General features: G+C 36.2%; 1 protein-coding gene across 1 annotated transcript in view; it reads left to right on the top strand.

Annotated features, from left to right (window-relative positions):
* Positions 1 to 8,618: 8,618 nt before the first annotated feature.
* Positions 8,619 to 17,048, top strand: part of Psmd14 (proteasome 26S subunit, non-ATPase 14) — a 99,303-nt gene continuing 90,873 nt past the window's right edge. The window contains exons 1-2 of the mRNA XM_004629884.2: positions 8,619 to 8,734; positions 11,516 to 11,567. Of these exons, the coding sequence (XP_004629941.1) occupies positions 11,520 to 11,567 (48 nt within the window). The 5' untranslated portion in view covers positions 8,619 to 8,734; positions 11,516 to 11,519. The remainder of the gene's footprint in view (positions 8,735 to 11,515; positions 11,568 to 17,048) is intronic.

Raw genomic sequence — 17,048 nt, 5'->3', positions numbered from 1 at the left:
ACGTAGGAAGCGGTCGCCCAGGAACCCAACTTCCGCCCGCTCCTCCGCCCGCCCCGTGCGCTTCTTCAGGGACGCCCGCCCGACGTCAGAGCCGATTGGCTGTCCGGGGAACGGAAGCCGAAGCAGCGCCGTGAACCCGGAAGTGTTTCGCGGCGGAGGCCCAAGCCACTCTTTTTGAATGGAATCGGGCTGATTCATCGCCGGTTCGCGGAGTCGTAGCTGGGCCGAGCCGAAGCTGCAGTTGTCGCTCCCACCAAGTCACCGCAGAGGCAAGTCAGGGCGTCCAGACTACTACTTCCTGCCCGTCTTGAGGTGAGGCGCAGAGGCAGGCCCGGGAGGTCCCGGCTGGCAGCCGCCGTAGGCCGCAGTCAGCCCCGTGCTTGCCTGAGTCACGCCGGCCGGCGAAGGTGCCGCTGGAGGCCGGGGCCGTGGTGGAGGAGCCTGGGCCCCTTCGTACGCTTCGCTGGCTCCCTAGCGTCTCGGGCGGGGTCAGTTCTAGGTTTGGTCTCCTTCCTCCATCCGTTTGTGCTTACTCGAATTCATATCTTGGTAGTCTCTTCTCCCTATCCGGGGAGAACGCTTGTTTGTGGCCTGTCAGTACTCCATCAAGAGTGTTGCTTCTGCGTTGGCAAACTTAAAAACTCTCGGGGGAAACAGGGAAGCGAAAATAAAATTAACTTTTCCTTAGGTTACGTGTTTGCTGTATCACTTATCAGCATTATGTGGGTGACTTTTCCTCCCCAAGTGTTAGGTTTTCACTTCTCTTTGAACGATAAAAAACATCCACGGAGTTGTAATAGTTTCAAAGCAAAGTCTAGTTATCTCGACTCTTATTTTGAATGTTGTCCTAATTGGGTAGTTGTAGGTGAGTTGATTGTATTTCCTCTTTTAAGTACAGTAGGAATTAGTTGTGTGTTACCGCTTGGAACTTAGTTTTCCTGGGAAATTAGCCCAGTTTCTGTTAAAAGAATGATGTGAACGTTTCAAAGTAGTAGCTGAGTGAGAAATTCTCGAAATTAAAACGATTACCAAACGTTAGTAAAGATGTTGTGGAAAAGGCCGAGAGACAAAAGGCTTTAGAAATGAGGATAGAAACAGTTTTACTATGGAAAGAGTTATGGAACTCACAAAAGTATGTTTCTAGTGCCGCGGCTTAAATGTTTGTAAAACAAACTCTGATACTGTTGTAATAAACTGAACAATTTTAGTGGAGAAGATTATCATAATGGTGACCTTATTGTCATGAAAGGCTACCAATTGGTTCATTTAAATTTTCGATTATGTGCTTTAAACAAATTGCATGAGTTGTTGTGCATTTAAAGAGAGTATAAGATAATATAATGGCTCACAGTTAACTACAGTTAAGGGGTGTTTAGTAAATGTCTTCAGTTTTTCCTAAAACAAAATTAAGTCTTGCAAGGGAAGAAAGTTTTGAAGTCATCATTCATTTTAGCTTCACCTGTTGAATGGTAACACATTTCCCTTCAGGATGCCAGTTACCTCTGACACAGGTGTATCTTATTTTTATACTTGGCATATAAATGTTGCATTTAGTAGCTGGGTTTAGAACACCTTGTTTGAAAATCAGCAACAAGAAGCAAATTGTGCTTTTTTTAATGGTAGAGTTTTCCATCCTTGAAAGCTTTCCTACTGGGCTACTAGTATGATATCTTGCTTATCAACTTGCTATAAACTTGTTGCACTCATTTAACATTCATATTGTGCTTTGTAATATTTTAGTATCCTCATCTGTTAAGTGAGAGAATTGGATTGAATAATCTCTTCCAGTGCTAATAACAGTTAACAGTAATAACAATAACTACATTCCTTGAGTGCCTAGGGTATTCCAGGCACTATGTGAAATACCTTAAATTCATGCTGACTTGGGAGTTAGGTATTTCATGGATTGGATCGAGAATCTAGAAACAAGTAACTTGTCAGCAGAATATAAGTAAGTGGTGAGGCCTAGACTTAATATGGAATGACTGCTTCTAGAATATTTTCCACTATGCTGCTTGTTTTTTTTACACTGCTGTCTTTTCACTTCACATATTTTCTGTGGGTTTCTCTTAACTAACATCCCTATTCCCAGTGTATAGGTATTTCCAAAACAAGCCACTAAATTTCTTGAGTGTATAAGGTAGTGCTCAATAAATGGTTTACTTGTATACTGTAATTAGACACTATGATATTTATAATTTCATCCTTTTGTAAAGTGGGGTAAATTTTCACTTTCAAAATCTTACTTAAATAATTAAGTTTAAGGTTAACTAGTTTTTACACTGCAAAAGGTCTTTAAGAGAATGGAAGATGTTTTTAATTACTTTCTAAAAGTCAGAGAAAAGAGGAATTAGAAATACAGTGAGATTGGGGACTGGGGAGATAGCTCAATAGAATAAGAACTTGTATGGCAAGAAATACAGTGTGATCACCATGCCCAGTCTCGATTGCCATCTCAGCGCGCCCTTGGGGGCGGGGCCAGCAGGGCAGGCCCAGGGATCAAACCCCTGACCCCTGTGTCTGCTTGCAGGTGCTTTAATCCACTGAGCAATTTGGCCGGCCCTTGAATTTTATAAATTACAGGGACACTGGTATCATAGGTAAACGTTTGAAAAGGTAAACAAATCCAAATACAGAATTGAAGGTTTTATTTTTTAGTTACCTGTAATTCTATATATTGTGTAAATATTTGAGAATTGATTTATTTAAGTACAACATGGACATGTTCTAACAATGTTAGGTTTTAATCAGATATTAATTTGGGAGATTAAGAAAAAGTCATTAATCTTTGAATATATTGATACTTTTTGATACTATTTTTGAGCATAACATTAGGTATAAACATTTATTCATACTGATTAATAATGTTTTAAGTAAAATAACCATGGGCTGGGCAGATAGCTCAGTAGAATAAGCGCTTCCCTGGCAAGTGCAAGGGTCTGATCCCCAGTTCTGCAAAAATAAATTAATTAATTAAAATAAAATAAACCATATTGATGATTGCTTTTGACTGCTCAGCTTTTTGATAGGTATAAAAATAATTTTAATTTGTAGACCTTTTAAAGGGATTTTTATTTCTATGAGTTGAAAGTATTTTCTGTTATGTTGTGGTATAATACTTTAACTTTGTGAGTCTCACCAAATGTCAGACTGCGAGAAACAATGGTTTGTATTCATATCTATGCTTACAAGATGATGATATTGAAGACTGCAGCTAGCTTTCATTGTTTACTTATGCCAGAGATTATGTTACATGTTTTTCTACATCCAGTGTCTTTTAATTTTATAAACAGTTCTGGGAGCTAGATGGTATTCTCATTCCCATTTTGCAGGTCAGGAAACAGGGTAAGGAATGTAATTGACCCAACTTCTGACATTTTCTTTGTAGCTAATAAATGTTAGAAGCAGTATTTAGTTTTGCCTTTTTTTTTTTCCTTTTAGACAAGGTCTCACGTGTAGTTCAGGCTGTCCTCACATTGGCTGTGTAGCCCAACATAGACTGAACTCCATCCTTCTATCTCTGTCACTAGAGCACTGATATTACAGATGTGTGACATTATGCCCACCAGCATACCTTGTCTTTTTGGCAGTACTGGGGATTGAACCAAGGACCTTTGTACTGAACTATATCACTAATCCCTTTTTAGTTTCTAGAGATAAGATCTCACTAAGTTGCTCTGGCTGGACTCAAACTTTTTGGTATTCTTTCCTTAGTCTCTCAGAGTGTGCCACCATGCCTGGTCCCTAGGTACTCTTAACTACAGAGTCATCACACTTAAGCATATTAGATCAGGAAAGGTAGTCATCGTCATTTATCTGGTTCCAGTGTATACTTTTATATTCACCTGTGGGTCATTTTACAATAATTTGCAGAAATAAAAATAAGGGATAGTGAAAAGTAATTACATTAGGATAGTGATAAAGATTACACATAACAAATACAAATGTTTATTTCTTTTCCTGGTTTTGAAGGAACTGTATATGTGCCTGAAATGGACAACATCCTTTGAATGTGATTAACCAATTAATCAGTTATCCATGTATAAACCTGGAACATAACTGTCTTGTAAAGAAATACATTCTAGGGGCGGGGAGGCATAACTCAGTGATACAACACAACTCATATAAAGCCCTAGGTTCAGTCCCTAGCACCATAAAGAGAAAACAATGGGACTATACATCTAATAGACCCTAACTTATTTCTTACAGTTTTTTTCTTGTATTTGCTGTACTTTGTGTATAGGGTGGGGAGAGTTTAAAATTTATATCATATAAAGGTTGCCATTATGACCATTTTTGACCTGCAGCTTGGGAACACTAAGTACTATTGCTGTCATCACCACCAACACCATATATTTCTAGAGCTTACTTCATCTTCCCAATTCGAATACTTTTGAGGACACTTGACAGCTCATGATTTTGATGAAGAGAGGATAGTTATCACTTTTGCTCCATAGTTGTTTTGTTTTTTTCAGTTTGTGAGTACCAGTTAGAATTAGTTTGGTGGCTTTTTTCATTTTTACATTATCTGTTTTCTTTCATTCGCCTTTGTGTACACTCCAGCATCGTCTCTACATATGAATTGTGTCAGCATTGTAAAAGAGCAAAGAATAACATATTTATCTCTAGAAAAAGGATACCTGTTGCAAAATACTGTATGAGGAAGCCCTTATTAAATGAATAAATAAGACTTTTTAAAAAAAGTATCTGTCATTTAATGAGGATCTTAATAAGAAATTTAGAACACTAATTTATGAGGATAAGTTCCATTTGTCAGAGCAAAAAAGATCTCAACCCTAGAGCTGAGGAACAGCTTTGATTTTTGGTAAAATATGAATCTACTGCTTTCTAATCCACCTGGCACTGCTTTGAAATCTGGTATCTCTCAGTATTGAAGATCTCACCCTTCTGGTCTCTGGGGTTTCCGTAGCTTCTTCTTGAAGTAAGCATCAGTGAGGCGTTTGGGGATTTTCACTTTGCTGATACCAATTTTTGTAGAGATGGCAATGATAAATTTCTGATTGTTCTTCATAGAGGAACATGATTAAGACTAAGAGGTCCAGTCATAAGTAACAAGCCACTGGTCAACTGCTTCAGGAAGACCATTCTTGCCTCTGTGACACCTGGTGAAGATAATCAGGATGATGCCAGGGGTGATACTAGTTCGAAGTTTCCTCACATGCTGACTGAAGGGTTTCTTGCTGTGACTCAAGAGCTTTCAGGGCACATCTTCAGTAGGGTAGTATCTAGGCATTTTTCAAAGCTTGACCACCTGGGTACCACCATTCTTGTCCCCACTGACTGGTTTTGTGGTCATAGCAAGAACTTTCTCCTTTTTCTTCTCAATGTTTGATTTAGCAGCTGTGTACTTTCTCTTGTACAAAGCCTTTCTGGAATATATAGCAGATCGGGAGTATCTGTCAATTCCTCTAACAAGGACAGGATTTTGGCTAGAGTGGCACTGCTCTTTCTTGGTTGTTTTTGCCTTCACCTTACCCATTTTACCAGTGCCACTGGCAGCAACCTTCTTGGCTTCAGGTTTCTTCTCCTTAGTGTCTGGCTTCTCAGTGTTTTTCACATACCATCTTGCAAGATGGGAAAGAGAACTAAGTTCCCAACTTCCAGTCTATAAGCAATCACTTCTTTTTTTCTGTTAGAAATACTCATTGTTTTGAAAATGCTTGTTTATTTATTGAGAAATTCATATACACTCATTCTGAAAGTCAGTATCACTTAGTCCATTCACAATGTTAATGCACTCATTACCTGAGTCTCATTCCAGAACATTGCCATCATTCCAGGATAAAAAACCCTTATGCAATAAATAGTTTTCCAATTTCTTCCATTCCCTGGTAATCACCAGTCTGGATTTTTGACTATATGGATTTATTGGATGTTTTATATGGATGGAAGTCACCAAATATGTGACCTTTTATGCCTTGCTTCTTTCACATAACAATATTTTGAGGTTCGGCTACTATGTAACATGTATCAGTACTCATTGCTTTATGCAGTCAAATAATGTCCCGTAAATTCCATTTTTACCTGCACATACATGGAGTGATTAACAATATAGTGTTTAAATTAAAATTATTTATTACAGTAAAATACACATTGATATCATTCTGCATCACAATACTCTCACCTTGAAAACATTCCATTTTCTTGCCACTCTTTTTGGGGGGTGGCATAGGGATCAAACTTGGGACTGTGCATTTGCCACACAGATGCTTACACTGCTGAGCTATCTATCTCCCTGGCCCCTTCTTAACCACTTTCTAAAGTAATTCTAGAAGTCTTTAAAAGATGTGATAACAAATTTGGTGAATGCAGCTGCTGAGTCCCATACTACAGAAGGGCAAGCTCCTAAGGTTTTATTCACCATATTTCACCCTGTGCTACTACTAGCCCTTCCCCAGAATTGATGTGAGCACAAAGGCAGATGTTTTGAATGAATTCAGAGCATCAGGGCAGTCACCAGAGTGCAACCAAAGACATTCACAGAAGAGGGCTTCCAAAACTGCATCAGAAAGTGGCAAGAATTATGGGATAAGAGTGTTCCGAGAGCTGGATGTGGTGTTGCATGTTTGTAATCCCAGCGCTTCTGTAGAATGGGGCAGGAGGAGTGCTGGGAGCTCAAGGCCAGACTAGGCGACATAGTGAGTTCAAGGCTGGTCTAAATTAGGCAGCAAGACCTTGTCTCGAAAAAAAAGAAAAAGTATTCCAAGAGAAGGGGAATATTTTTAGGAATTTTAGAGCAATGGGTCTTTAATTTTTGAAACTTTAAACTAAGCATGGATCATATTTTTTATTCTGTCATATAAATGCATACATGATCTGTTAAAATTTTCCACCCAATCCTTTAATGGGCATTTGGATGTCTACCTTTTGGCTGTTGTAAGTAGTGATGCTATAGATGTGTTATATACATGTACTTATTTTAGTGAGTTGTTTAAAATTCTTTGGGGAGGACCAGGGAGATAGCTCAGTAGAATAAACACTTACCTGGCAGGCACAGGTTCCTCAGTTCAATCCCTGGTACCACACATACACACACAAAAGTATATATAGATAGATACATAGATTCATAGATACATAGATTGATAGATAGATAAAATTTTTTGAGGAGTCTGGGGAGATAGCTTTGTGGTGTAAGTGCAAGGACCCAGGTTCGATCTCCTGTGCCACATGCTGTCCTAGCCACTGAAACTGGGCGTAGTGGTGCATACCTGTAATCCAAGTCCTGAGACAAAAGGATCACAACAAGTGTGAGCTGTGTAGCAAGACCCTGTAGTAAATAAATAAATAAATGGAAGGTTAAAAAAATTACAAAAAAGATTCTTTGGGATATATTCCTGGGAGTAGAATTGGTGGGTCATATGGTAATTCTGTGTTTAAATTTTTGAGGAACTGCCAAAATGGTTTCAGCACTCATTGAGTCGTCAGTTCAGGAGAATTAATACAGGGTATTGTTAAATCAACATGTATAGTTGGAGGTTTTGTTTTCATGCAGTTAAAAGTGATTTTTGCTTTTCAGGGACCTTTTGGAAGTATTTGGAGACTTTATTTTATTGTCATGACTGATTAGTCCCTTACTGGCAAGTATGTAGAGGCCAAGGTGTTTAGTGTCCCCCCCCCCCTCCCCGGGTGCTACTAAACATCCAGTAATGTCCACGAGAGTTCTCTTCCCCCAACAAAAACTCACTACTTCTTAATGTCAATAGCACCAAAGTTACACTGGGATGTACCATCAATTTTACTGTCATTATTAGAGACTGGAGTATTACCTCTTTCTTTCCATTCACCTCCCTAAGTTTAAAACTTTTTTCTCGGTTAGCTTTTCTCCCTTTCTTCACATTATGAGTGAAAAATGAAAAATTCTGAATTCTCAAGTGGGTCTCTTAAAAGCTTATAGAATACAATGGTCTCTCGGATTTTTTTTTTTTTTTTTTTTTTATGTCTATTTTGAAAGATCAGTCAGAACTTTGGGCAACATAGTAAAAACCTAAGGATGATGCAGCTGCTATAGGTTGTTTCACAACTCCATTGTTTTATATAGTTCTTAGCATTCTTCTATTTTCTTGTTACTCTTGGAGGGGGCATAGTTGTGAAAACTTAGCAAATAATAGACTAATTCCAAGGAAGACGAATAACACAATTTCAAGCTACAGGAAAAATAACATTGCTAAGATCCCATAATACATCATATATTTGTAATAATGTATAAATAGTATTATTAATTGCATAGTAGTATAAGTTCTGTTCTTTTTAAAAAGTAAATTGTGTTTTTTGAGACTTCTAGAAAAACTAAAAGTCATAAAATGTCAGTTTTCAAAGTGCTTGAAAATGAAGTACACAGACAGAATTTGGGAATAGTGTTAATCACTATGCACTGTACTTGCCTGAGATGGTGAATCATTGTCTACTGTCAAAATCAATTTTAAGGTTGACAAGATAGGTGAGTAGTAAGGATGCTTACCTAGCATGCCTAAGGTGCAGCACCCCCATCAGTGTTGATTTCTATTTCATTTTTAGATACTTTGTTCCTAAGATTTTGGTATTAAAAAGTCCTCTTTAATTCTTGAAATAATTGTATCTCATTTATTCTTTTTTTTAAGAGACAAAAAATATTTGGAAAATTTATACCTGCCAGAATTAGCAAGTTTGAGATAAGAAGAAATTTGTTAAACCTGACAAGTTGAAGCTTAACAGAAGCATTACAGTTACTGAACAGGTGAGGTTCAAGAGTGTATTTTATTTTTAAGTATGATAAATGCTATGAAAAATGTATTATTTTTAACAGACTTCAGATTAGGTAGAATTGGATTTTAAAAAGTGTTTGGAGTATTTACCACTATATTTCATTTGCAAATCTTGGTATTTTTATTAAGTGTGATCATCTTATCTTAAATGTTTTAATTTGTTCAGTATTTTTTCCTGTTTGGTGAGACATCTCGTTTTGCTAAAAACACAGTTTGACCTGCCAGATTTTTTTCCTCTGCTCCCCACATTGCTCATGTATATTCAGAGCATCTGGAGTCTGTGTAAAGACACTAGAAACAACACAGAGGGAGTAGATCAAATGAGCACAGCTGAGAATCAGCTTTGGCCTAGAATAGAGGTATATTCTATATTGATTTTTTTTCTGTTGGTTCTTTATGCTTATGATGTTCCAGAAGAATTTTTTTTCTTTTTCAATAATCTCTTCTTGAGAAAAAGTCTTTAATATTTAAAAATATACATGATTTTTTTCAGTCTATAGCCTTTAAAAGGCTACATATTGAATGCCATATTTGAATTGAGGAATTTTAGTAAGAATGTGTTGGAGATTTTGTTTGTAAATGTTATTAGGAGGATGAATTAAGTTTGTAAAGTGGAAATTTTGTCTGGACTGTCAAATTTTCTTGCCTTTTCCTTTTTAAAAATGAGTTTATCTCTTATGAGTCCAACAAAAGTTGAGTGAAATAAGCCAGACACAAGAAATATGTCAATGGAATACCCATTTCTGATAGGACTAAACAAAGGGGATACAAAGGAAGAACAATTTTGAATCTGTATATGCAGAATAGTTGAAAGATTTGTACTAATAGTGTTTGGACAGGATATCCTGTCTGCATCTTGTACTATGGATAACTACTAAGAAGATAACAATGTATTAATGATTGAAACTATCCTATTAATCAGTTTTGAAACTGTCCTATTGCTATTTATTTCTCAGTAAAATTAAAAAAAAAAAAAGAAATATATGATTCTGGCCATGCAGGGTAACACCCACCTGTAATCCTAGCACTTGGGAGGCTGAGGCAGGAAGATTGCTACAAGTTTGAGACTAAGATAGCCTACAAAGGGAATTCAAAGCTAGCCTGAACTACATAGCAAAACTCTGTTTCAAAAACTAAACAACAAAACTACTCCATGTTGTTAGAAGTTGGAATCCCACATTTGCAGAGTAGTAGAGACTAGACAGGAGCTTGAGAAGCTAAGGTATAGATAGCACTCTCTAGGTAATAGTTACTGAATGTTTTTACTTTGTGAATTTGCAGCTGTATTATCTTTGCATCTCTGTATGTATTTGAATAATGTTTGTGGTATTTTTATAGTTAAGTATTAGCGAGATTTATTATTACTGATTTAATAAGAACAGGTGGAAATGAAAGGATATAAGTACATTACTGAGTTTTTAGTTTGTATAACAGTTCTGACTACATGTACAAATCACTGATTAGCAGTTATTTTATTACTCAATTTTTTTGTGTGTATATTTTAGGGAAGGGGTCTACAGGATGTTGAGGGTCTCACTACTAGATTTGACTCATAGTGATTCTGCCTGTTTACAGCCTCCCAAGAGCTGAGATTACAGGCATGTGCCAACACGCCCAGTCTCAGTTGCCATCTCAGTGTGGGGCTGGCATGGCAGGCCCAGGGATCAAACCCCTGACCCCTGCTCCTGCTTGCAGGTGCTTTAAATCTGCTGAGCTATTTGGCTGGCTCTAGCAGTTAATTTAAATATAATTTAAGTCAATAACATTTTCCTAAAGCATGTACTTGGAAGGAGAATTTTAAGGCATAGTAACTTTTTTCAAGTAGAAAAATGCTTTGTTTTCATTCCTTAAATACTTATTCATATGCCTATTAATCTTTAGTTTTATTTAACATTATTTGTTGTTTGTAGTGCTGGGGATCAAATCCAGGACAATTTTTATAATTTGGTTATTTTTTGTGCATCTGAGGCTGAGTAAGTTTGCTTGCTGTATCTTTTCTTTATTTCTTTTCTGATTGTCTCATTCTTATATATATTTCAAAGTTAATTGTCTATCAATTGTAATTGAGAATAGTACCTGAATTTTCTTGGTGAAGATATATATCTGTATAACATCTAAAATTACAGAAAATACCTAGTTAAGATTCTAAAACGCTGTCTTAATGCATTTAATGTTTACTCTATAGTATTTCTTTTAGTATAATGAGTTCATTTGAAAAAGCCTTTGATGCTAATTCAGAGATCTATAATCTGCTCACAATGTCTTTCACATGTAGTTTTGATGATAACTGACAAGCTGTAAGTTAATTAGCACAGAACTTACTAATGAGGATGTTAAAATTTAATTTAAAAGTGAGGATTTTTATTTGTACACTCTGGACAAATTGAAGGAAATTCAATCATACATATGATAAGCATTTCAGGCACTTATTCCTCATTCAGGTACTATATTAGATAACAATAAGCAAATATAATTAACTTAATGATAGCAAAGTTTTGAAAGTATGCTAAGATTGCTTGTCTTTAAAACTGGGGATAACCCAAAACCAAAGCAGTAAAATAAGGTCTGTTAATTAGCATGGAAGACAGCTTCTTGAATTAATATGTGGTGTTAATTAACAGGAAGTCTGATGTTGTGTTGTAATTACCACCAATATTTTTGACATACTGAGTGACTGAAGGTGAATTATATAGATAGCAATTGAGTAAACACTTTTGTACTTAGGAACGTTTTTCTTTGTTTCTGTTTTGTAGAAATATGGACAGACTTCTTAGACTTGGAGGAGGTATGCCTGGACTAGGCCAGGTTAGTATGTACGCTCAGTATTTCTTTGTGCGTAAACTATGTGTTTTTCTCTATTAACTGAGAAAGCAATCACTCCAAAAAAAAACTTAGCCAGTAGATAACCTTATGGTAAGAATCTTACCTTATTGCCAGTTGTTGTATTGCAACACTAAATAACATATGGAAAACATTTTTTATTATCTTAATTTGCTTTTCTCATTTATTTAAATTTTTTTCTCTTTTATTTAAAATTTTGGGATGTTAAATTATGAACTTGTCTTTTTGAAAGAACTCAGAACATCGTATTTCTAATTTTACAATATAAACTTTGAATGTGACCCGTGAAAAGGTAAACATGACATATTCCTACATTAAAAAAACTGACCCATAAATTTTTTTGTATTGGACTTTCTTAAGTGTAATAAATTTCTACTAGTAATTATGACACAAGGATGTATTGATAAGCAGCATGTCTTATTTCTTTTTTCTTTAAATGTGATGTCTTTATTAAAATTAAGCTTTTATTTTTTGTTTATTTTGTCCCGTGCTATTGGCAAATGGCCTATAGCTTCTGTGTTCAACTAAAGAATTTCTATTTCTTTTAAGTTCTTATCTTTCTAGTTACCACTTCACTTAATAGTAAGAAAAATGGTGATTACGTAGTTTCCTTCCTATGTAGTATTTTTTTATGAGTAAATATTCAAATTTTGTTTTATTTTATGAGACAGAACCTTGCAGTATAATACAGGCTGGTTTTGAATTCACTGTATATCATCGGCTAACCTTAAATCCACAGTGATCCTCAGCCCTTGCCTCCCAAGTGTTGGGATTACAAGCATGTGCTGTGCTTAGCTAGAAATACTTCATAACTTACATTTATAGCCTTTCTAGTTACCAGCATTCCTTCACTATCAATGTCTTTGTTTTCCTTCATTTACAGTAAGCTATATTTGTAATAAACCTTTTTTTTTTTTTTTTTTTTTGAGGAACTGGGGATTGAACTCAGGCCCTTGTGCTTGCCAGGGAAGCGTGTATTCCACTGAGCCATTTCCATAAACAAATTTTGTTTGAGACTTAATGACATTTTCTATATTTTAGGAGTATTTTTATAAGACTGATTAAAGCTGTTATGGTTTATCAGTAATAATTCCTCTTAGAAAGATGAAATCTTTTTGTGATTCTGTGCTGTGTACTTGAATAGACAAGTTATTTTTAAATCTTAACATTTCTTTGCTCTCTATGGCTTCTTCATGATTCTTCATTTTTGTGATATCCATTTAATCCATTCTCTGGCAAATAAAAATGTCAGATATGAGCTGAAGTTTATATGTAGACACTGCTACCTGCAAATTATAAAGACTAAGATTCATTTTATTTATTTTGTTTGGTTTTTTGTTTTTTTGTTTGTTTGTTTGTTTGTTTGTTTGTTTTTTAGACACAGTTCTTGTTATGTTGCTGAGGCTGGTCTTGAACTCCTGTGCTCATGTGTTCCTATCCCCTCAGCCTCCCAGGAATAGGACTACAGGCATAGGCCACTGGCGTTGGTTGTGTCATAGTTACATACAGAAAACTTTACTGAGGCATGAGATGCGATAAATTATCTTGTAAAGCTATGTAAAGCTTTATATTAAATGGAAAACTAAATGTTCAATAATTTCTCATTGATTCCTGATTACATTAATTGGCCCTTGTGTACTCAGTCTGTATTCTTTGAAACTTAAAAATAAGTTGCTTAGGAGATTGAGTTATTCCATGTAAGTATTTTATCTTCTCAGTTAGAAAATTCTCAAAGTAGTAGCAGAGTTCTTGACTTTGTGGCATCTCTATTATCAAATACTGGGTGATTAGTTGATCCAAAATTTTTTCTTAAGATTTGATTATAGTTTGTTCTAGGACTAACTTGACAAAGAAATTCAGTATTTCTGTAATGTGTAAAAGAGTAAGTGCATTATTTCTGAAATGTGCTATATTTAATAAGAAGTCTTTTTTCTTTTGCAGTGTTGGTAATTGAACCTAGAATTTCACATTTGCTAAGCAAGTGCTCTACCCCCAACCCCATTAATCAAAGATCTTTGAATCAATAAAAGCTATCTTTTTATTAGCTAAGGTATAACAAGCCATACTAGTAGAAAAGGAAATGCAAGCTGGTCTGCCTCTTTAGAAATCAGTGAAAAATGTTACTCTTTAGTTGTTTGATGGAAAATGCACTGTTTTCTCAAAATAGGACCAGATTATACACATGGCCCTTTTAAAACCTGAGATTAATAGGATCAGAAGGGCCACATATAATTTCTTCAAAGTCCTTCATGGTTAACTGTGAGAGGTGAATAGACTTTGGTCCCTTTTCAAGAATTTTTTTCCCCTTGATTAAAGTACAAGAAACATGGATGTTTTGTAAGTGAATGGGCCTTCTTATTATTTATAATAAGAGCCTAACTTTGATGAGTGAATTGTCCAAGAGCTTTCGTAGCATCATTTAACAGGTACTACTTAATTCATTTAAAAGCTTTTGTTTCATTCCCAATTGAGAACAAGCAATTGCATTTCTGATAGTAACTAGGAGTTGGTATCAAACTCCATAAATTAGACTGAGTGTGCTGGTACATGCCTGTAATCTCAGCACTCGGGAAGCTGAGGCCTGCAGATAGCTGTCAGTTCAAGGCCAGCCTAAACTGCATAGTGAAACTTTGTCTCAAAAACAAACCGAACACAAAACAAATTCAGGAAGTTAAGTGCTTAGTCCTCTACAAAATTACCTTTATTTTAAATACTAAGTGTAGTTCACAGAGCTGCAGGTCATCCACAATTTTGACTGAACCAACTAGCTGTATTTTGGAAGTCCCCCAACTCCCTCAGGTGTAGTACTAATGATAAGAATTTTTTTATCACAGATACAGATCAGGAAAATGATCCAGTGAAGAGACACACAGAACAAGGCCTGGGAGGAAATGCAGAATTCTTATGCCTTCTTATGGAATTAGACAATTCCAAACACAATTCTTGTGTTTCTCTCTCTCCCTCCCTCTCCCTCCCCCCCCCCCCCCCCCCTCTCCCTCCCCCCCTCCCTCCCTCCCTCCGTGCATATCAATAAATTCCAGCTTCCTTAGTTGGGCTTTAGTATTCATAGTTTTTATTGGGACTTAATTGCAAAAAGCTACGATTAAACCCAGTCTTTAGCTTCCTTTCCCCCTGGAAATGAAACTCTCGAAGTCTCAAACCTTAAGTCTCATGTTGGTCTTTGTGGTGAACAACTTCCACCTAGAAACCGTCTTGGGGCTCCTATAGTTACTCATTAGCATAGCAAATATGCTATTATTATTAAAGAAATTATAAGATTATTGAGACTTTGATCCAACAAGCAATCCTAAAGATCACATAAATTATTACAAAAACTTTTGTTTTCATTTTGACCTCATTTTTTGTGTGGAAATAATTGAACATTTCATTAATTTTCTTGCAACTCTCATTTAGTGCTTATGTATTTGTTCGTTGTATTTTGAGAAGCGTTAAACCCAGTGCCTCACATGTGCTAGGCAAATATTCTACCATTGAACTGTATTCCAAGCCCTGATGCTGTTCTTTTGTGTCTTGCTTCTAAGAAAATGATCCAATATGAGGCTTAATGTACCTTTAATATAACCTACTAATGGTAAGAAGACATTTGGGCTTTGGTCTATGTTTTAAGTTTTTTTTTTAAGTTTTTAAACGAAGGCCACAGTAGTAGTATAGGCATGTCAATATTATAATCACAGTTGACACTGGTATTGTATACTTGAGTCACGTGACCTTGTTTGTTTCATCTGGGGGTTATAGTTGGACTAAAAGGTAAAAAGGAACTTAGAAATAATCAAAGTCTCCTTATAGTTCTAGTTTGTGACTTTTTTTTTTTTTTCCATGTTCACAGGCTTATTTTAAATAGTATTGAGACTTGTGGAACCTTAGGTACACTTTGTGTTTCTCCACAATTTACGATTTTACATCCCAATCCAAGCAGTGACATAGTCTGGCAGCGAATAACAGACCTGATGGGAGACATGCCAGGAATATTTTATGGTAATGGAAGTTCAGATGAGATTTAGTGAACATATCACATGAGTAAAGTTGTGCTGTGAGCCTCCCATGGTGCATCACAAACTTGGCTTCAGTGAGCAGTACCATAAAGCCAGTACCTGAAATATCAGGGGTGTGCTTGCAGAAGAAAAGATCAGACTTTTGGTCATGTGACTTGCAGGATCATCTTTTGACATCAGTTTATTGATTATTACTGTTTGGCTGTTGTTGTTCACCTACTAACAGCATAGCCTTGCCCTGGTTAGCAATGGTTTCATTAAGAGTCAGTCCTCATGTCAACATTTGACACCAGAATGGAGCCTTACTCAGGAGTAGTATCAGATGGATACATGTACTCTTGGGTACACATGCTCCAGTGTATCCAGGTCCCTGGCAATCCAGGTTCTAAAGTGATCAGAAGAGGATTGAAGATTATGAGCAGCAGGGTTGGAAAGTCCCTGGACATTCAAGGTTCTTCCAGAAGCATTAGCATCAAAAGGCAGTTATATGGTCAGCTGTAGAAAGGATCGACTTTCCTTTTTCTTTTTCATTCTCTTCCTCTGGAGCCGCTGCCACCACAACACAACTTGCAACTCAGGCATTCTTGCTGGAGTTGATGTCTGCACCGGGCTCATCCTCTGGCTTCTTTCTTTGAACAGGAGGTGACCCTTCTATTTCCCCATGACTAATCTTTCTGTATCATTTGGTCTTTCGTCTTGAAACCTTGTTTGTATCCATTGATTGTTTTTTCTTCCTACAAAGGTATTTCTCCTATATCTAAAGACAAAAAAACTCTAGGGCATAGGTCCATTCAGCTTTTTTTTTTCCTGTTTATTTCTAGGTTTTCTGAAATAATAGCTTAAAATCACATGTTCTACTTCTTTACCTCCACTTATTCTCAAGAGTTTACATTCTGCTCTTCTCACTGTTCAGAAATTACTCAAGTTGCAGAGTTCATTGACCACCTTGTAGATCTTAGTTAATTAGACTTCAGTATTCCAAATTAACTCTCTTAAAACTCTTCCATTAGCTTTTATTATGCATTGAAAGTAGAGACTCCCAACAGGTATTTGTATATGAAATTTTCAGCAGCATTACTCAATCACCAAAAGGAAGAAACAGCCAGATGCCTATCAGTAATTGGATAGGTAAGTGCAGCATAGTGTTTATATAAAATAGAGTATTACTCAGCTTTAAAGGGTTGGAATCTGGACACATGCTATAATATGGACAAACTTAGAAAACAATGTGTTAAGTAAATCAGACATAAAAAAACATACTGCATGTTTTGTGTGTGTGTGAAGTATAGGCAGGTTCATATAGCTACAAAGTAGTAATAATGATTGTCAGCCACTGGAGAGACAGGACAGTAAGCATTGCTGAATATGTATAAAGTTTTAGTTTGTGAAGATGAAAAAAATATTCTGGAAATGGATGGTGCAACCTAGTTGT

This window comes from Octodon degus, unplaced genomic scaffold, assembly GCF_000260255.1.
Source record: "Octodon degus isolate 3935 unplaced genomic scaffold, OctDeg1.0 scaffold00032, whole genome shotgun sequence".
NCBI classification, from domain to species: Eukaryota; Metazoa; Chordata; class Mammalia; order Rodentia; family Octodontidae; genus Octodon; species Octodon degus.
The sequence above is the reverse complement of the archived record's forward strand: the minus strand, read 5'-3'. Positions and strand labels throughout refer to the sequence as shown.